This window comes from Dendrobates tinctorius, unplaced genomic scaffold, assembly GCF_039654945.1.
Source record: "Dendrobates tinctorius isolate UK_male_01 unplaced genomic scaffold, ASM3965494v1 ptg000159l, whole genome shotgun sequence".
Lineage (NCBI taxonomy): Eukaryota > Metazoa > Chordata > Amphibia > Anura > Dendrobatidae > Dendrobates > Dendrobates tinctorius.
This window is the reverse complement of record NW_027361826.1, coordinates 6,369,013-6,391,127: the sequence shown is the minus strand read 5'-3', so window position 1 is coordinate 6,391,127 and position 22,115 is coordinate 6,369,013. Positions and strand designations below refer to the sequence as shown.

Sequence of the window (22,115 nt, the reverse complement as noted above, 5' to 3'; positions counted from 1 at the left end):
TCGCATAAAAAATTGCAAATTTGGGGCTAAAACATAATTTTTGTAAAAAAAAATGAAAATTTTCAATATGAAGACCGTATTTGATCAAATTCTCTGTAGTACCTGTGGGTTCAAAATACTCACGATACCCCTGGATAAAATCCTTGAAGGGGTGTAGATTCCAAAACTTGGTAAGTTGTGGTTTCAAAATTTAAAATAATTGATCGGTAAATAGCGTAACAAGAAAAAAAAAAATGAGACGCCAGAAAAAAAAAAATGAGTCTGCACTTTAATCCCATATTGATTATATATCTGTATCTTGAATATGTTTTGTAAACAATTAAAATGCCAAAACTTGGGTCACTGTCCAAATATTTTTGAACCTAACTATATGTACACTCTGATGGTGAAAAAACACTAAGCAACAACTGGTATATTTTCTTAAATCATTGTTTTTTTCACAGGTGAACATCAGATGGAACTTATGGATTATGTGGCTGCTAAATTTCATGAAGAAGCTGGTATTTTTAAGCTTTTGGTAAACAAAAAGATTACAAATAAGTATCTTATCTATCCAGTAGGGTCCCAAAAAAAGGTTGCCACACAGTTGAAAGGTGGGATAAGGCTGGAGTCACACACAACGAATAAAAAAATCGGTCCGTTTTTTACGGTACGAAATCGCTCAAAGATTTCTTGTCCAGGGATCCGTCTGTCGTCCGATTTTCCAGCGATGAACCGATTTTATTCGCATCTAAGCATCAAATTGACATCCAATGCCTGATGCTCTTTCCTGTTGACCAGGAGAAGTCTTGCGATTTAATCGCAAGTCACACGTGTGGTGCGTTTTCAATGCGATTTTTAATCACATCCATAGACTTGCTTTGTCGAATCCGATCCGAAAATCGATGACAATCGCAGCATGCTGCGATTGTCTCGGTCCGAGGAACGGATCCGATGAAAAAACGCATGATGGGAGCAGCAACATAGAATAACATTGGGACGTATGCAATGCGATTTTTTATCGCATTGCATTCGTCCGATTTTATCGCTAGTGTGACTCCGGCCTAATAAGAAAGAAGGGTGCACCACCTAATAAACTTGTAAACTAGATATAGGGTGCTGCATCATGCATGAAATTTGTATATGTGGGAAAAGGAAAAGGTGGTTCATGCAAATATGATGTACACACCTGTGATATAAATAAGAACAACTTTATTAACACATACTGACATACAATTAAAAATATTTAAAACACATAAAGTAGTGTACATAACACCCCTGGATCTATGGTACAGTAGCAGTCAAGATGCACAATTGCAAGAATCAAAAAACAGCAATTATAATAGATGTGGTAGTGCTAAGGGACAGCAACATCAGAAAGAAGGAATATGAGAAGCTGGAGAAATACCAGGGCCTCAAAGGAGAACTGGGAAAGATGTGGAAGATTAAGGCAACTGTCACGGCCTTGCCTCCTCACCCGTCCGTCTCCGCCCCGTGGCACGCCCCCGACTTGATTCCACACAGCTCCCCGCCTGTGTGCTCGGGGTCGTGGCGCGTCTGCGGCCTGCGCATGCGCAGTCGCACTCCTCTTGCCGCGGGCCTCCTAGGAGGTTGTGACCCAGTGGTCCTGCCCCATCATGGCGGCGCCCATCGGGTATTTCAGCTCGACATTGGCGCTGGTAAGATGCCTGTTTATCAATTGTGGTGGTGCTAGCTTAGCGTCTCCCTTATTCTCAGGCCCCTCTCTCTGCCTCACCTGCCTGCCAGCGTGTCTCTGCCTTGCCTGTCAGCCCCGGGTTCCTGTCCTACCTACCAGCGTGTCTCTGCCCTGCCTGTCAAACCCCGTGTCTCAGTCTAGCTTCCTAGCTCTGTGCCTCCGCCATGTACGCCAGCTCCACGTCTCTGCTATACCTGCTTGCCTTGTGCCTCCACCTTCCTGCTTTGTGTCTCTAACCATACCCGTCTGTCCTGTGTCCATCTCTGTATTTCATTTTACCCTCTATGTTCTCTTGCAGCAACAAGCCCTGCCTGCCCATGGTCCTCCTGGTCCATCCAGCCTCCTGTACTCCTCTGTTCCTGGTACCTCACTTCTCCGTCCGCACCCCGGCCTTCCACTCTATCTCCCTTGTGTTGCCCTAAGTCGCCCCTTTGGCTCCGGCCATTGTGGTTCCATCCCCCTTGGGCCTGCCCCTAACATTCCCTGTATAGGGTGTGGTCTTTACCTGGTCCTCTTGCCCTCGGGGGCTATGGAGCCACGACCCAGAGGGTCCACTTTCGGGTTTCTCCCTAGAACCCTTACAGTAACAGTGATTCCAGTGGTGATAGGAGCACTTGGAGCAGTGACCCCTAAGCTGGAAGAATGGCTACAACAGATCCCAGGAGCAACATCTGAGCTCTCTGTCCAGAAAAGCGCATTCCTGGGAACAACCAAGATCCTGCACAGAACCCTCAAACTCCCAGGCCTCTGGTAGAGGACCCTAGAATGAGAAAGGACAACAAAGACCATCCCCAGAGGGAAGTTTTTATAATATATATATATATATATATATATATATATATATATATATATATATATACATATATATTCATATTCACATGGGCGTCCCCATAGAAGTAGCAAGATAGGAATAAAGATAGCCTGGCTAAGTATAAAAAAAATACTAGAAAAAAATATCACTAGAGAAGATCAGAAGCCCATATAATGTAAGGTGCTCTAGTTCAAATTGCCAAAAAAGTGTCCAAATGCATGGCTGCTGTACCAGGGATGGGAGAACAAGCCCCATGCATATCACTGCTCACGCAGCTTCATCAGGGTACGTGAGCTGTTCAGTGTCAAAAGGCACATAGTACTGGGTTACTAATAAAGGTATTGGTTACCGGTGTTTGCCTGTGATCTCTTGGCGTTACATAGAGAAGACAGGACTCAGCACATGATCAGTGTCTGGGACTCAGCCTGTGATCAGTGTCCAAGGTATGAAAGATCAGAGAAAGCTGATCTTTGGCGACCCATCAGCTGAAGTTGTGCATGTGGCTTCCGATCACAAATCTGTGTCTGAGTCCATAGGACAAACGCTGCCGATGTCAGAATACAATGAGTGCATATATCTGCAGGTAGCTGTTGGGCTGTGCTACTGTGCACGTGCATAGAGTAGGGGTGATGTGGGAGCAGTATAATGGCATTCTAAATTAACGATGGTTTTATGTAGTGTCCAAAATCAGCCCTTCTAAAAATGAGTGTAGATATATATGTAAGTGATATTGGGACATTATACTTAGCAAAACTAAATAGTATAGAGTTGAGGACTACTAAAGAATAGGCGATTAGTGGGCCATCTACAAAATTCATAAGGAAAGGTTTATAGTAATATGCCCAATATTTCATGACTCACAGTAAAGTTTATATGCAAACAATAAATAGATGGGTAACCCCTGTAAGATGGCCGCCTGATGAGTCATTGAGGGGAGATATGTGTCATCGCGGTTTTTAGCTGCGGTGATGCGAGCTTGGAAGCATGACCCAGCACCTATGGTGCTGAGAGAGTTGTTAGGCCATTCCAGGGCCGGGTTTTACGAGCAGTCATAAGAGATGTTAAATGAATCACAGGAACAAAGAATATAACTAAATTAATTAACACTGCCAGTAGCATAGCTATTTGTCAGGACAAATTATACCCAAAAGAATAAACCAAGAAGAAACTCTATATAAATACTTTTTTACAAAAAGGAGTGCTGACTTCAAAATATAGTACAAAAAAATTTCATTTATTGAGAAGAATACATTTAAAAATATGAAACATATTGAAACAGAGGTGAACAAAGCAAGATTCCTATACACACCCTAGGACCATGTTAATAAGGGGTCTATATTGATCAGAAACCAGAGAACAAAGTATATAATCTAGTATCCAACAAATTCAGAGTAACAAACCATATACGAGACATAGTTTCAATTGAATAACTAAAAAAGATACAAACAAAATGATTAGTAAAGTAAAAGAACAGAGAAATCAGATACAGATACCCCCATCATTTGAGATCTCCCCCTCTGATCCCCCCCATTCACACGTATCCTGGCACAAAGGGAATACCAATGGATAGTTACCCTGGACACAATGGCCACAAAAGGCCCTTAATGAGAAGCTGAGCTTAATTCCATTTTTATAAGACAAAATGATTTGAGTATCTGTATCTGATTTCTCTGTTCTTTTATTTTACTAATTATTTTGTTTGTCTCTTTAGTTATTCAATTGAAATTGTCCACTTCTGCTTGAGTGAACGAACACTATTGAGCATCATCCTCTCTCCCATCACTTGTCATGAATCAACATAGGATGTTCCCTTTTATCAGCATTACATCATCACTAGAGTTGAGCGACTTTTGGTTTTTTAGGGTCGCGTTTCGTTTCGTGAAACCCGACTTTTCCAAAAGTCGGGTCGAGCAAGATCGTCCGATTATAGGGAAAAGTCGGGGTCGTCCCGAAACACGAAACCCAATGTAAGTCAATGGGGAAGTGAGAGGAGGACAGGAAACACACCTACAGTGCCCATTTGAATGCCAAAAGCATCAATTCTTCTTTCTTAAGTTTGTCAACCTTAATTAACTTCATAATACAAGTTACGCACTGAAAAATGGGGGTTATTTGGCTACAAACTGTGGGGGGGGAGGGCTGGCTCCAGGTTTTCATGTGCCCTGGGCGAAAGAGCGCCCCTTTAACACATACCACAACTCATCATGCTCCGATACGGCAGAGAAATAGCGGTGTAGTACAATGAAAAATACCTCACTTTTTACATCTCATGACGAGGCCCATCTATTTCTCCATACAGAATCATTGGTCCCATATAATGTTTGAAACAGTATATGATGAGCTCCACATAATGCTACAGTATATGTTGGTCCCCATGGATGAAGCTCCACTGTCTTATGGGCCCAAATAATGCTCCAAACATAATGGGCCCCATTTCTAATGCTCTAGTGTATAATGGGCCCTGTAAATGCTGCTCCAGTGTCTGATGTCCACCTTTGGAATGTTCCAGTGTATGGTGGGCCCCATCTATCATTCTCCAGAGTATAGTGCTCCCCAAAAATTGCTGTCCCAACATTGAAAACAATCAAATAAGTCTCCTCGCTAGGGAATCCCTGTACTTGTCTGGACAGGTGCTGTAGCTTGCTTAACAGCTCGCCAGCCGTTCTCACGCCCAGTATGGATTACACGTGATTGCACAAAGGTGAGAAAGGGTACCGTATCCCCAGATAACATGTATGGATAGCGTACACATTCAAAATATATGTCTCAGGAGGCAGGCTCAGATGGTGTTAGGCCCAGTATGGATTGCACGTGATTGCACAAAGATTAGAAAGGGTACCGTATCCCCGGATAACATGTATGGATAGCGTACACATTCAAAATATATGTCTATACAGCATGAGGCAGGCTCAGACGGTGTTAGGCCCAGTATGGATTGCACGTGATTGCACAAAGGTTAGAAAGGGTACCGTATCCCTGGATAACATGTATGGATAGCGTACACATTCAAAATATATGTCTATACAGCATGAGGCAGGCTCAGACGGTGTTAGGCCCAGTATGGATTGCATGTGATTGCACAAAGGTTAGAAAGGGTACCGTTTCCCTGGATAACATGTATGGATAGCGTACACATTCAAAATATATGTCTATACAGCATGAGGCAGGCTCAGACGGTGTTAGGCCCATTATGGATTGCACGTGATTGCACAAAGGTTAGAAAGGGTACCGTATCCCTGGATAACATGTATGGATAGCGTACACATTCAAAATATATGTCTCAGGAGGCAGGCTCAGACGGTGTTAGGCCCAGTATGGATTGCACGTGATTGCACAAAGGTTAGAAAGGGTACCGTATCCCCGGATAACATGTATGGATAGCGTACACATTCAAAATATATGTCTATACAGCATGAGGCAGGCTCAGACGGTGTTAGGCCCAGTATGGATTGCACGTGATTGCACAAAGGTTAGAAAGGGTACCGTATCCCTGGATAACATGTATGGATAGCGTACACATTCAAAATATATGTCTATACAGCATGAGGCAGGCTCAGACGGTGTTAGGCCCAGTATGGATTGCATGTGATTGCACAAAGGTTAGAAAGGGTACCGTATCCCCGGATAACATGTATGGATAGCGTACACATTCAAAATATATGTCTATACAGCATGAGGCAGGCTCAGACGGTGTTAGGCCCAGTATGGATTGCACGTGATTGCACAAAGGTTAGAAAGGGTACCGTATCCCTGGATAACATGTATGGATAGCGTACACATTCAAAATATATGTCTATACAGCATGAGGCAGGCTCAGACGGTGTTAGGCCCAGTATGGATTGCACGTGATTGCACAAAGGTTAGAAAGGGTACCGTATCCCTGGATAACATGTATGGATAGCGTACACATTCAAAATATATGTCTATACAGCATGAGGCAGGCTCAGACGGTGTTAGGCCCAGTATGGATTGCACGTGATTGCACAAAGGTTAGAAAGGGTACCGTATCCCTGGATAACATGTATGGATAGCGTACACATTCAAAATATATGTCTCAGGAGGCAGGCTCAGACGGTGTCAGGCACAGTATGGATTTGACGGCCCAGATTACACAGCGGAGGAGCAGGGAGAGGTAAAGATTGCAAATGCTGGGGCCCTGCCCAAGCAAGGGGGTCCCACTCGGGGGCGTCGGTACTGGCACTGGGCCCCTCGTAGTACAGCGGTGTGTCTGACGGCGGGTGTGCACCACCACCGTCAGAGACACTTGATTGCACTATGAGGGACCCTGTGCCAGTGCCCGCGCCCAAGAGTCGGCCTACCCACCTGTCCAGGGCAACGGCACTCGCACGGTGTCGTGCGGTAGGTGGTGACCCCGGCCATGGGGGGGAGGCAGCACAGTTAGGGAGTTTTAGAAAGTGGCATATGTTGATGTTGGACATTCAGCTGATGCAAAAGGCAAAATAGGTGAACTACCAGGAAGAGGTGGACCAAAGCAAGCCATTTTTCTGTCACCCTATGTGTCATCAGGGGAAGGTGGGACAAAATCCTTGGAAACCCATGCGTGGTTCATTTTAATGAAGGTTAGATCATCCACATTTTGGGTTGACAGACGGGTCCTTTTTTCTGTCAGGATTGATCCAGCTGCACTGAAGACTCTTTCCGATAGCACACTTGCAGCTGGGCAAGCGAGCTCCTGTAAGGCATATTGGGCCAATTCAGGCCAGGTGTCCAGTTTAGCGGCCCAATAGTCAAAGGGGAATGACCTGTGTGGGAGAACATTGATATGGGAGGAAAAGTAGTTTGTTACCATAGTTGACAACTGCTGTCTCCTGTCACTTTCCATCGATGCAGTATTACCAGTTGTGTGAGCGGTATTTGAAAAATCAGTCCACAACATTGTCATGAAACCCCTGTCTCCAACGCCACTTCTGCTGTGTGCACCACGAACACCTCTGCCAAGCTGCCCCCGGCCCGTACGGCTCGTGTGAGAACCATCACCGCTGCTGTGTGCTGGGAATGCCTCAAGCAACCGATTTACCAGAGTTGCTTGTTTATTAGCCAATATTAGGTCAAGGTTCTCCTGTGGCATGATGTTTTGTAATTTGCCTTTATAGCGTGGATCCAGGATGCTGGCCAACCAGTAGTCATCATCGTTCATCATTTTGGCAATGCGGGGGTCCCTTTTTAGGATCCGCAAGGCATAATCTGACATGTGGGCCAATGTTCCCGGTGTCAATGATGCACTGCGAGTGCTGGGTGGAGGAGCACTTTCTGGCAAATCCACATCCCTCCAGTCACGCACAAACCCTGTACCAGACCTTGCCACGCCAACATTTTCACTTGCCCCACGAGATGCATCCTCCTCCCCTAAGTATTCATCCCCATCATCCTCCTCCTCCTCCTCTTCTTCCTCCACCTCGTCCAGGAGAGGTCCCTGAGCAGACAATGGCTGAATGTCATCAAGGATTCCCTCCTCCTCTTCCTCCTCATCAACATTGGCTGCAGACGCCTGCTCCTTAAGGTACGTCAAAGTTTGCATGAGCAGATGCATAAGTGGCATGCTCATGCTTAGGATGGCGTCGTCTGCGCTTACCAGCCGTGTGCATTCCTCAAAACACTGAAGGACTTTACAAAGGTCTTTCAGCTTCGACCACTGCACACCTGTCAACTCCATGTCTGCTCTCAAAGTGCCTGGCCGTGTATCCTCCCACAAATGCATTATGGCCTGCCTCTGCTCGCACAGCCGCTCCACCATGTGCAGGGTGGAGTTCCACCTTGTTGCAATGTCGATAATGAGGCGGTGGTTGGGAAGGTGGAGCAATCGCTGCAGCTTCTGCATACGAACGGAGTGTACAGGCGACCGGCGGATGTGCGCGCACAGTCTTCGCACCTTCTGGAGCAGGGCTGTTAACTCCGGATAATTTTTGAGGAAGCACTGCACCACCAGGTTCAAGGTGTGAGCCAAGCAAGGTATGTGGCTGAGTTTTGAAAGGGCTATGGCTGCCACAAAATTACGGCCGTTATCACTAACTACCTTGCCTGCCTCAAGATGTACACTGCCCAGCCATGACTCAGTTTGTCGCTTCAAGTACTCGGCCAGCACCTCGGCGGTGTGTCTGTCGCCCAAACACATCATCTGCAACACAGCCTGCTGACACTTTCCACTAGCTGCTCGATAGGGGGACACATCGTGTGCAACAGTGGCAGCTGCAGATGGAGTGCTCGTACGACTGCGCTCTGTGGACGAGCTTTCGCTTCTGGAGGAGGTGGAGGAGGAGGAAGGTCGAACGCCTACAGCCAACTGTTTCCTATACCGTGGGCTAGGCAGCACTGTCCCACCACCGCTGTCCCCTGTGGACCCTGCATCCACCACATTAACCCAGTGCGCAGTGATGGACACGTAACGGCCCTGGCCATGCCGACTGGACCATGCATCAGTTGTGAGGTGCACCTTTCCGCTCACTGACTGCTTGAGTGCATGGACAATGCGGTCTTTCACATGATGGTGGAGGGCTGGGATGGCTTTGCGAGAGAAGAAGTGGCGACTGGGTAGGTCATAGCGTGGTACTGCATAGGCCATGAGTTCGCGGAAAGCTGTGCTTTCCACCAACCGAAAGGGCATCATCTCAAACGAGATTAGTTTGGCAATGTGGGCGTTCAAACCCAGTGTACGCGGATGAGAGACTGAGTACTTTCTTGACCTACTCATAGTGTCTGGGTGAGCTGGACTTGAGAGCTGCATATGGTGGAAGTAGCGGTGGACAGGGCGGACTGAGAGAGGGTTGATGATGGTGATGGAGTTGGTGTTCTTTCTGATGGCCTAGAATCAGTATTTTGTTGATATAACAGTGGGATTCCCTGACTGCTGTGGTCTTGCAACGACACCTCAACATTTGCTGCTGTGCTAACCGGTGAGCTTACAGTGGGGGAAACAATGTAGCGTTGCTGACTACCTTCGTTGTGATCAGTTGCACATGTGGCACTTGAGGTTTGGTGTTGTGTCCATGCTTGCAAGTGCATGCTGGTTAAATGTCTAAGCATGCAACTGGTATTCAAATTTTTCAGATTTTTCCCTCGGCTAAAGGTCTTTGCGCACTTCTTACAGATAACCTTGGCCTGATCATGAGGATTTTGTTCAAAAAAGTGCCACACTGCACTCTTCCTACTTTGGCAGACATTTTGCGGCCTAGCACGCTTTGATCTTTTGACCCTCTGGACAAGCTGTCCAGCAACTCTTTTGATGTTTGGAACCTGTCTTTGGAGTGCTCCGGGCCTGCCAGATAACAGCTGTTGCGATGTCGATGTCTGCTGTGGATGCTCCTCATCTGAGCTATTGGAAGCAGCACCCTCTTCCCCCAATGGATGCCAATCTGGGTCAACAACTGGGTCATCCATCACCTCCTCTTCTATGTCATGTGCACCTTCCTCTGTGTCACCGTGTATGGTGGTATAGTGTGCGGGAAGGGGCACCTGAGTCTTATCAGGGTCAGAATCTGGCTCTGTACACTGCGAGGACAATGTAGTGCTCTGAGTGAATGTACCAGCAGAATCATCCATCAGCGGCTGTGCATCAGTGCACTCCATGTCAGATTCATCTTGGCCTGGGTAATTCACCATTTGACTTGATAATCCAGGCATGGTATGTGAAAACAGCTCCATGGAGTAATCAGTAGTATGGCCTGCGTCATCCTTCAATCTTGGTTGGGGTGAAGGACACAAGGAAAGGTGTGGTTCATGAACATGAGCCTCCAATGACGACTCAGTGCTTTTACTTTTTACAACTGAAGAAGAGGAGGCGATAGAGCTGGAGGCTGAGTCAGCAATGTAAGACAAAACTTTTTCCTGATGCTCTGGCTTTAAAAGCGGTTTGCCAACTCCTAGAAAACTAAGCGTTCGAGGCCTTATGTAGCCAGACGATGACGCAGGGTCAGCACCTCCTGCATTCGGTCCTATTTTGCTCTTGCCACTACCATCAGATCCACCACCAACACCATCATTACCAGCTGCCAACCCCCGCCCAATTCCACGGCCTCTTCCACCAGCCTTCCTCATTTTTGGTAGAAATGTAGACAAAATCCAACAAACTATATAGTAATGTAAAACAAGGTACAAGGTGTCTATAGGACAGGGGAGATTTTGAATTTCTGCACACACTTGTGGACAGTGGACACTTTTGGATTGTGTGAGGCCCACTGCTATCTGAGCGCTATGTGACAGGCTCGATGGCACTGCTGTGACAAAAGTGACTAGAGGATAAGGGAGATTTTGAATATCTGCACACACTTTTGGACACTGGACACTTTTGGATTGTGTGAGGCCCATTGATATCTGAGCGCTATGTGACAGGCTCGATGGCACTGCTGTGACAAAAGTGACTAGAGGATAAGGGAGATTTTGAATATCTGCACACACTTTTGGACACTGGACACTTTTGGATTGTGTGAGGCCCACTGATATCTGAGCGCTATGTGACAGGCTCGATGGCACTGCTGTGACAAAAGTGACTAGAGGATAAGGGAGATTTTGAATATCTGCACACACTTTTGGACACTGGACACTTTTGGATTGTGTGAGGCCCACTGATATCTGAGCGCTATGTGACAGGCTCGATGGCACAGCTGTGACAAAAGTGACTAGAGGATAAGGGAGATTTTGAATTTCTGCACACACTTGTGGACAGTGGACACTTTTGGATTGTGTGAGGCCCACTGATATCTGAGCGCTATGTGACAGGCTCGATGGCACTGCTGTGACAAAAGTGACTAGAGGATAAGGGAGATTTTGAATATGTGCACACACTTTTGGACACTGGACACTTTTGGATTGTGTGAGGCCCACTGATATCTGAGCGCTATGTGACAGGCTCGATGGCACAGCTGTGACAAAAGTGACTAGAGGATAAGGGAGATTTTGAATTTCTGCACACACTTGTGGACAGTGGACACTTTTGGATTGTGTGAGGCCCACTGATATCTGAGCGCTATGTGACAGGCTCGATGGCACAGCTGTGACAAAAGTGACTAGAGGATAAGGGAGATTTTGAATTTCTGCACACACTTGTGGACAGTGGACACTTTTGGATTGTGTGAGGCCCACTGATATCTGAGCGCTATGTGACAGGCTCGATGGCACTGCTGTGACAAAAGTGACTAGAGGATAAGGGAGATTTTGAATATCTGCACACACTTTTGGACACTGGACACTTTTGGATTGTGTGAGGCCCACTGATACCTGAGCGCTATGTGACAGGCTCGATGGCACTGCTGTGACAAAAGTGACTAGAGGATAAGGGAGATTTTGAATATCTGCACACACTTTTGGACACTGGACACTTTTGGATTGTGTGAGGCCCACTGATATCTGAGCGCTATGTGACAGGCTCGATGGCACAGCTGTGACAAAAGTGACTAGAGGATAAGGGAGATTTTGAATTTCTGCACACACTTGTGGACAGTGGACACTTTTGGATTGTGTGAGGCCCACTGATATCTGAGCGCTATGTGACAGGCTCGATGGCACTGCTGTGACAAAAGTGACTAGAGGATAAGGGAGATTTTGAATATCTGCACACACTTTTGGACACTGGATACTTTTGGATTGTGTGAGGCCCACTGATATCTGAGCGCTATGTGACAGGCTCGATGGCACTGCTGTGACAAAAGTGACTAGAGGATAAGGGAGATTTTGAATATCTGCACACACTTTTGGACACTGGACACTTTTGGATTGTGTGAGGCCCACTGATATCTGAGCGCTATGTGACAGGCTCGATGGCACTGCTGTGACAAAAGTGACTAGAGGATAAGGGAGATTTTGAATATCTGCACACACTTTTGGACACTGGACACTTTTGGATTGTGTGAGGCCCACTGATATCTGAGCGCTATGTGACAGGCTCGATGGCACTGCTGTGACAAAAGTGACTAGAGGATAAGGGAGATTTTGAATTTCTGCACACACTTGTGGACAGTGGACACTTTTGGATTGTGTGAGGCCCACTGATATCTGAGCGCTATGTGACAGGCTCGATGGCACAGCTGTGACAAAAGTGACTAGAGGATAAGGGAGATTGGATTGCTTTTAAAAAAGCAGTTTGCGGAGCAGTGGGTAAACAGCAATGCCAGCCTGTCAGGAAGCCTTAGAAGGCAGCCCAACAACCAACACCACTGATACACCACTATATAGCCTCCCCTTGCACTGCACACACAGTGACTGGTGTGTTGTGCAGGCCAAATTGCTAGCAGCAGAAGCAGTTTTTTTTTCTTCTCAGCAGGACAAAAAAAAAAAATTGGGATTGCTTTTAAAAAAGCAGTTTGCGGAGCAATGGGTAAACAGCAATGCCAGCCTGTCAGGAAGCCTTAAAAGGCAGCCCAACAACCAACACCACTGATACACCACTATATAGCCTCCCCTTGCACTGCACACACAGTGACTGGTGTGTTGTGCAGGCCAAATCGCTAGCAGCAGAAGCAGGTTTTTTGTCTTCTTCCCTGCCTAACGCTCTCCCTACAGAATCAGCAGAAACCTCTCCCTATACTAAGATCGGCAGAAGTAAGATGGCGGTCGGCGTGCACGCCCTTTTATACCCCCTGTGACGCCCACCAAAGCAAGCCAATCACTTGCATGCCCTTCTGAAAGATGGTGGTGACCCGTGCCTATGTCATCACGTTTCCCACAGTGTCCGTGGATCCTGATTGGCTGAAAAAGAGCGCAAACCAAACTTTTGAAACGCGACTTTGGCGTGTAAGTCGCCGACCTCGTGGCCGACCTCATCCTAGGGTCGGGTTTCGTTTCATGAAACCCGACTTTGCCAAAAGTCGGCGACTTTTGAATTTTTTCGACCCGTTTCGCTCAACTCTAATCATCACTATATAATAATTGTACATCTAGTTATTTATCACTGACACATCGTATATTTTGTAATATAGGTTGGTGTTTCTCTTTTTCTTGTTTGCGCTGTATGATTTTTTGGTGATCATGGATATGCATTTTATTATCTTTTATTCAAATCATGTACTGAACTGCTGTATTCAGTAATTTCGCACTTACTATGCACTTTGCTTTTTATATTGGAGTCATCAAATTTTATATTCTTTGTCATGCACTTTAGGTTTTCATATTCAGCAATTCCGTACTAATCATACACTGTGATCTTCATATTGAAGTCGCTATATTATATGTAATAAGTCCATTCTCACTTCTACTTTTTGCCTGTGTAGTGCATTGTGTTTCTTACCGTGGTCGTGGTGTGTGATAAGAGACACACAGTGTCCATTCCAAAATGGCAATTCTCTATGGTTTTCAATAAAATGGCCGCCGTTGTGCGCATGCCCTTTGGAACCACTTGCAGCTTCCTGTCATGCTCGGTCTCTACACTGTTAGTGCTCAGGTCTGTGGCGTCACAGGAAGTTTTTCCTTAACCTGCGCCCTCCCAGAGACGCCGGGCAGATGACATGTATTTCCGGTTTGCGGTCCACGCAGCGCATGTGCTGACAGGCGCGCCATTTACTAGTCTCAGTATAAAGGGGTTTAGTTTGGGGTGGACGCTTCCTTGGGACAGTAGTCGGATCCTCACAGTCACCGCTTTCAGCAGGTAGTTAACCCTTCCTTCACATGGTACTATGTGTAATTTCACATTATGAGCATTGATCTCTTTCATCTCATTAATAGTGAACTTATATTATAACATTGGCACTTCTTTGTAGTATCATCATGCACTTTGTCACACTAATATTAGTCCTGCTCATTGCAGCATTAAGAGGATAATATTTGCACATGCACTTTATCATTTGTATTCCCCTGATCATTTTTTATTCCCCCTTTCCTCTCATTCCTGCTTTATGTTTTTTCTTTTGGGGATCCACTTTTATATATTTACATATTGTGGTATTCTAACCAGCAGACTCATTATCATCAATTTTCAAAAAAATGTTTGTACTTCTATGATCTACTCAATTTTCGATATGACAATTTTATCTGTCCCTAATGCATTGCCTCCTCTTCTTGTGTCCTGTGTAATTGTTTACACCCTTACCCATTTTTATATTTTTCATTGTATCAATAATGAAAAAATATTTTTTAACAATCCGGTTGTAAATTCTGCCTTTTTTCTCCGTTTTCTCAGTATAAAAGGGGAAGACTAGTAGTTAAGATCCTTGTTGAAAAACCTGCATGCGAAACGCGCATCTGGGATTCCCCTGTGGACTATTTGTTTTCAGTTTATTTTCACTTTGTGCCAGAAAAGGCTCTGTTTTGTTTTGCCACCCGGAGCAACTTATGAAGTTAAATAAACTTACCTGGACTTTGCATGAAAACCACCTTCTCTGCCTACCTCTGGAGCAGCTGAGTGAGTACAACCCTCTACACCCCATATAAACACTCGTTATACATGTTTCGCATCATAAAAGTGCAATTCAAATGTTGATGTTGAAAGCGCAGTGGCAAGTAATACCATAGTGTATTGGAAATACAATAGCAATACTATCACACATAGTATAGGACGGACTAAGTGCAACACAAAGGGATAAGGGAAGGTGAACCAAATACTAAGAAAGGAGGAATTGGAGACCCCAAGACTGATCTAACGTCACCCTGTCTGTCCTACTGTCCCTATATAGGTTCTGCACCTATCGCCGAGCAGGATATCTATTCCCTGTGTGTCTCTGGCAATAAGCCCTGCACAGGGAAGGACAGGATGAACGCTAGTCAATCCCACTAACACTAGAGATATTAAAGGATAAATTAAACCAGGGGGACACTTAGCTTGAGAAGACTCAGAGCGACACACTGACACACTCCAAGAGGATGCTAGCAGACTGCTACAGCTCCAAGTCTCAAGAGAAAAGTGCAAATAGGAAATAACTCCCGCACCTCCCAACAGGAAGTAGAGAGCTATAAACACCCAGGTCGAAGTGTGGTCATTAGCACCAGGGGAGGTGGCCACTAGACTGCAAAGCAAACAACTGACACCTTCAGCAGACAAATGCAGTGCAATGGTCTGCATCCTCTGACACATTCCTGACAGTACCCCCTTCTATGAGTGGCCTCCGGACACTCAAGACCAGGTTTGCCAGGATAAGAGGTGTAGAACGAATGAACCAGCCTAGGGGCATTCACCTCTGATGCAGAAACCCACATCCTTTCCTCTGAACCAAAACTTCTCCAATGCACCAAGTATTGTAGGGAATGACGACGGAGGCGAGAATCTACAATCCTTGAAATTTGAAACTCTAGGTTTCTATAAATCATAACAGGGGTAAGCAGTAGGGGTGAGAGTTCAATGGGTTCCACATACTGTATCTCTTGAGCAAAGATGTATGAAAAACGTTGTAGACCTTAAGAGCCTGAGGTAGCCCAAGATGAAACGCTGTTGGACCAATGACAGTGGTTATCTTATAGGGACCAATGAATCTAGGTCCCAACTTCCAGGAAGGAACCCTCAACCTGAAATTCCTGGTAGACAACCACACAAAGTCATTCACATTCCGGTCCGGACCTGGCACGTGTTTACTGACAGTCATATGTTTATACCTGTCTCCCCTGACCCTGTTAGGACATTGCAGTCAGACACTTGTTCAGTCACGTCCCGATGCAACCCCAGCCATCAAAAACGACGAGAAAGGAGGTCTGCGCTTGCCTTACCACCTGGGTGGCCAGCAAGTACCGAGTTATGAAATTCTCTAATTACTTTGCGGAGCAATTTAGTTGGCGCAAATAAGCTCCCCAAAGGGCAGGAGGCAGGGGCGTACCCCTGAGCCTTCAACACCTTACCCTCCAGGTCAGTGTACAAGGCCAAGATGCCTACCCCCGTTTGCAAAATTGGGGCAGGGTCCTCCAAGTCAGACAAAAAGGCTGGTAAGGACCCTGTAGATACAGCAGAAGGGGAAATGTTTAGGCAGTTACCCTGACAGTAATCTCCCCACTTTACAATCTCTCTGGATTGCCAATCGACAGTTGGATTATGCTTCACTAACCAGTGCAAACACAGAACCATTGGAGTGTGGAGACCCTTCAGCACATAAGGGATTATTTTATAATGCGAAGACCCCACCTTCCATCTTATGTTATGAACAATTTGTGTCAGTGTTTTCTGCACGTGGTGCTGAGTCGATGGCGCAAATAGCAATAGGTTTAGCCAAATTAGAGCAGACAAAACCATTAGTTCTAGCAAACTCAGAATTCACCATACTGATTCCAGGTCCACTGTCTACAAACACAGAAATTTTTTCAGACCTGCTCTCTAGCGCCACCTCTGCTGTCAGGACAAAATGAGAATTGCAGGTTGAAGACGAACACACCCCGTGATTATCAAGCTCAAGGCTCCCAAGGGTTAATCAAGCATATTTTTGCTTTGGGATTGCAGGACATGCCCCAATAAAATGTACCTTCCCACAAAAAAAACATACACCCTTTTTCTTGCAAATGTCGCAGGAGCATGCGACGTGAATGCACCTCCCAACTGCATGGGTTCCTCTAACTCCGAAACTATAGGTTCACCCCCGGACCTTTCCTCCAACACCAGGATCTTGCCCTGGAAAGAGGGTTCAGAAGCAGGTGGTCTTACCCATCTGTTCCTCAGGCGTCTATCCACCGGAATAGCCAAGGACATGTCAGCTTCCAGTGACACAGGAGTTTATACACTGCTAATGCGTCCTTTAACCCTTCAGTGAGACCCTGAAGGAACTGGCTTCTGAGAGCTGGGTAATTCCAATTGGTGTCAGTTGACCACCTGCAGAATTCAGAGCTATAAGTCTCTACTGGAAGATTTCCTTGCTGAATGTGACACAGCTTGGATTGAGCCAAGGAAATACGGTTAGGATCATCATAGATAAGGGCTAGGGCCCTGAAAAACTTTTGCGCCTCATCTCCAGAGGACTAAGGACGCAGTTTAAAGTACAATTTGCATGCCTCTTTAAACACAAAAAACTTGTCCCTACCCCCAGCAAACCTGTCTGGGAGGGCAATTTTGGGTTAAAGCTGGACCCGACTACCTGCAACATCCCCCACAATAGGCGCCTGAAACCGCTGCCATTTCTGCTGAACCTCAGAATGAAGGTCAGTCACCTCCAGTGACAACCTCTGCAGCTGCTCTGCCAGCACAGCAACGGGATCCATGAACCCAGCAAAAGAAAAAAACATGTCAGTTTATTTTTTAGTTTTTTTTTCTTTTTACAAACGGTAGTGGCGGGTGTTAATGACATGCACAGTGTAGGACAGAGTAAGTGCAACACAAAGGAATAAGGGAAGGGGAACCACCAAATAAAGGGGGAAGTGGAGACCCCTAGGCTGATCTAACATCAGCCTGTCTGTCCTACAATCCCTATATAGGTTCCACATCTATCGCGGAGCAGGATACATAGTCCCTCTGTGACCCTGGCAATAAACCCTGCACAGGGAAGGACAGGATGAACACTAGGCAATCTCACTTGCACTAAAGACAGTAAGGATAAATGAAACCAGGGGGAAACTTAGCTTGAGTAGACACAGAGTGACACGCCGACGCCCTCCACACTCCAAGAGGACACTAGAGTCTGCTACAGCTCCATGTCTCAACAGAGAAGTGCAAATAGGAAGTAACACCTGCACCTCCCAACAGGAAGTAGGGAGTTAAACACCCAGGTCCAGGTGTGGTCATTAGTACCAGGGGGAGACAGATGCAGTGCAATGGTCTGCAGCCTCTGCCATATTGGTGACAAATGCCAATAAACATATATAAGGCCTCTCTATCGTCCTTATCCCCATTATAATAAACCGAGGATATAACTTAATAAAGCATCCTTCACCAACAGATATAGTATCAGGTACGCCTAGCTAAAGTACGTAAACAGGACTTATGACATGCTGCCAGGGGCGATATTATGGATGAAGGTAAGGAGTGATATTGCACAAGAGATGGATATCATTGCATAAAGATGTCTCCACATATTTCGAATGCCTAGCACAGACATGTGAACATGTTCATTTAAAGAGGCATCTATGGACATATATAAGGCCTCCATGCAACAAGTATCCATGTATTGTATTAAAGATACAGCCACATAGAGCATCCCTGGGCGTCAACACATAGTGTCAAGTATATAACTAACCAAAATGCAGATAGAACCTTTATGGTCCACAACCATTGGCGATATTATGGAAGTGGGTATGAGATAATATTGGTCCACAAGGAACTAATGTTCAATGATAATCTCTCCATGTACTTGTATATTATATGCCCAACATATGCGGGACTAGGGACTAGCGTATCAAGATGTAGAATATTAGAATGTTTAATGGTGGGATACCCAAACGGGGTCCATAAGACAAATAAACATGTTAAGGACATTAGTGCCACTCCCAACAGTTGGAAACAAGAGGATCTGCACAAGTGAAAAACGATTGGCCCATATCAGCGTAGTTGTTGCACATTTAATCACAGTTGACGATTTAAGTCACAGTTAAGTCGATTTAAGATGTCACGTAGATTTGATGCTCGCCTAGCTGTCAGGAGGGACTGAGTGCTCATCAGTGGGGATGTTTGGGCGTCAGTCATGAGAATCAGCCAATGACTTTGTAGGACACCCCTCACCTGTTCCCATTGGGCATTGTTGTCAGGAACACCGCACTGCACTTGCTCACTGAGCCAGTACGCGTGTCCTGAGTACAAAAACAGTGCTCAAAGATACCGGTGGAGCAGGGCAGCAGCGGTGACAGTGTGCTTCAGACTATCAGGACCTGAAGCATGTGACTGCTGGGGGCGTGGCCTAAACTCCACAGGAGCAGAGGAAGATAGAGAGAAAGCCCATGCTTGCGGAGCCCCCCGAAGTAGGGAAATAATGACCCCCACCCTCTAGAACTCGTCCCCGGTGGAGCGGGGACTTAGAGAGAAAAAAAAGCTTGCATCCTTCTCTGAAAGACCTGAACTCCATTTTATCCCCTGAGAAAGGGTCTAGCAATTTGACCGGAGATTCGGGGGATGCTAATGACACATCTCTACCCCCAGAACTAGGAGCCCCTGCATCGACAGCCCCCTGCACAGTAACCACCAACTGTTGCTGGGTATGAGCCATCGTGCACTGTTCCACATTGAGTTTATGGAACATTTGGGTCAGGTGCTTGACCTGATCAGCAAAAGCTTGTATGGGATCCATGAGGATAAACACTTTTTTTTTCCTTCAGAGGAAAAAAAAAAACTGAAATGGTCAGTAATGTCAGGAACACCGCACTGCACTTGCTCACTGAGCCAGTGCGCATGTCCTGAGTACATAAACAGTGCTCAAAGATACCTGTGGAGCAGGGCAGCAGCGGTTACAATGTGTGCTTCAGACTATCAGGACCTGAAGCACGTGACTGCTCGGGGTGTGGCCTAAGCTCCACAGAGGTAGGAGCTGCAGGGAAACTCCTAGAAAGGTAACTATGGGACAAGTTACCAAGGGGCATAGACAGGGACGGAAACCAAATCAAGCCGGGGTCAAAGCACGAGATAGCAGGACAGTACCAAAGGGTTAACCAGAGCGGATAGTCAGGACGTAGCAATAGATCAATAGACGGTACAAAAGGGGCAAACGGTAACGGAGTAACTATAGCCAAGCCAGGAGGTCAGAACCAGAGAAGACAATAGTACCAAAACGTGAGACAGAACAGAGTGAGGGGACAGACCGGGTCATACACAGGAATCAAACAAGCAATGCATTTTACCAGCACACCAGGGGGGTCAGTCACACAGCCAGAATAACAGTATAGCTGACAGGGAATCCTAGTCTGGAGTGAGTATAAATACCCCTCCCAGATCCAAAGAGAGGCCGGCAAAATTAACCCTCAGAAACCAGGACATTAACCATGTCCTAACCATGACAATTGTAGTTGGTTATAAATCTTAGGCCAGGGTCACACTTGCGTGTGCAATGCGAGAAACTCATGCGTGTCTCTTGCATCAATACCCGGCACTGCCGCCGGCACTCGGAAACGGAGTGTGCCGCTGCATGTATTTCTATGCAGTTGCACACACCGGTCCAAGTGCCAGCGGCAGTGCCGGGTATTGATGCAAGAGACTCATGCAAGTGTGACCCCGGCCTTAAAGTGGGATCCTGGACGTGGTTATGGGGAGTCAGTAAGGAGTCTTGGTTATGGTCTTTGGCTCTTTGGAAGGCTGAAATTACTTTTTATCAGATAGCCATGTTGTCGGAATCTCTCTGTCAGAGATCTTGCTTGTATATGGACGTCTTCATCCGAATTCTGAAGAACTGGCCTGCCGGGACCCCCTTCTTGGTATTTCAATGTGAAGCAAAAAAAGAAGAAATATGCAGCACTCACCGATATAGCTGAAAAACTGTGCGCCTTTATTTCACATAAATTCCATCAATAGATGTGTGGACATGCAGGACGTTAGAGGAATGCTAGGGGAGGGAGGTCCCGGACAACGGCCGTTTCGCGATTACTCGCTTCTACGGGTCCAGGTGAGGCGATTAGCTAAAGGTCATTCTCTTTATAGGATCACAGACCTTACTAATTAACATCCATAACAAGTTGTGAAACAAATATTTACAAAAAAATATATAGTTATACAATATACAGAGTGCAAGATACTAGTAAAGAATAAATCTTTCCATATCGATTTACAAGATAATCTTTATTTTCACAATATGAAAGGAAGATTATAATCTAAATAACTTTACATACAATTTTTTATATAACATTTTTTTATAAAAATACTGATAGATCGATCCGGTCATTTAGTCCCAAAGGACCTTGTGCGTTCACTTTCAGGATCCATTTTGCTTCCTGTTGCAATAAAGCTTTGTCATGGTTGCCTCCTTGAGGTGGAAAATTGACCTTTTCAATCCCTGCAAAACTCAAAATTTCTGGGTTAGCTTTATGCACATCTTGAATATGCTTAATTAATCGCAGTGAGCCCTTTCCTGATGTAATAGATCTATAGTGTTCACCAAAACGTATCGTAAGTGGTCTTATAGTTTTTCCAATATAAAAATAACCACATGGACAAAAAATATAAACCACGAATTTAGTTTGACAAGAGATGTAGTTTTGTACCTTATGTTCAATAGAGCCAAAATGTATAGAATTCCCTGTCAGATGAAGATGACAGTATTTGCAGTGACCACATTTATAATTTCCTTTTATTGATAAATCTCGTAGCCAATTTTTTTGAGGAGGACGAAGTCTATGATGTACTAATAAATCACCTATATTATGTGCCCTTTTGTATGCAAATTGAGGAACTAAATTACCATCTGTATGTAAGGATTTTTTCTGCATCAATGAGATGCCAATGTTTTCTCACCGCTGCATGTATTGCTCTATCCATTGCACTATGTTTGAAACAAAAATTAAATTGTTTTGTAGGTTTGACTACACTATTTAAGTTTTTAGTCCTTTCCTTTAATAAATCCATCTGAGAAAATTTTTTTTACCCTTTCATATGCTTCATTTAATAAAGTCATAGGATATCCCCTTTGCAAAAAACGTTGTTTCAGCTCAGAAATTTGTTCATTAAAAATGGTTTCATCATTATTCAGTTTTCTTACTCTTAGCATTTGACTATATGGAAGTCCCTTTTTAGTGTGTAATGGATGAGCGCTCTTATAATGTAAGTAATTATTTGTTGCGGTT

At 45.4% G+C, this 22,115-nt stretch overlaps 1 protein-coding gene across 1 annotated transcript in view; it reads left to right on the top strand.

Moving 5' to 3' along the window:
• The window catches only part of DMC1 (DNA meiotic recombinase 1), a 534,325-nt gene that overhangs the window by 334,474 nt on the left and 177,736 nt on the right, over positions 1 to 22,115 (top strand). The window contains exon 8 of the mRNA XM_073549424.1: positions 444 to 517. Within this exon, the coding sequence (XP_073405525.1) occupies positions 444 to 517 (74 nt within the window). The remainder of the gene's footprint in view (positions 1 to 443; positions 518 to 22,115) is intronic.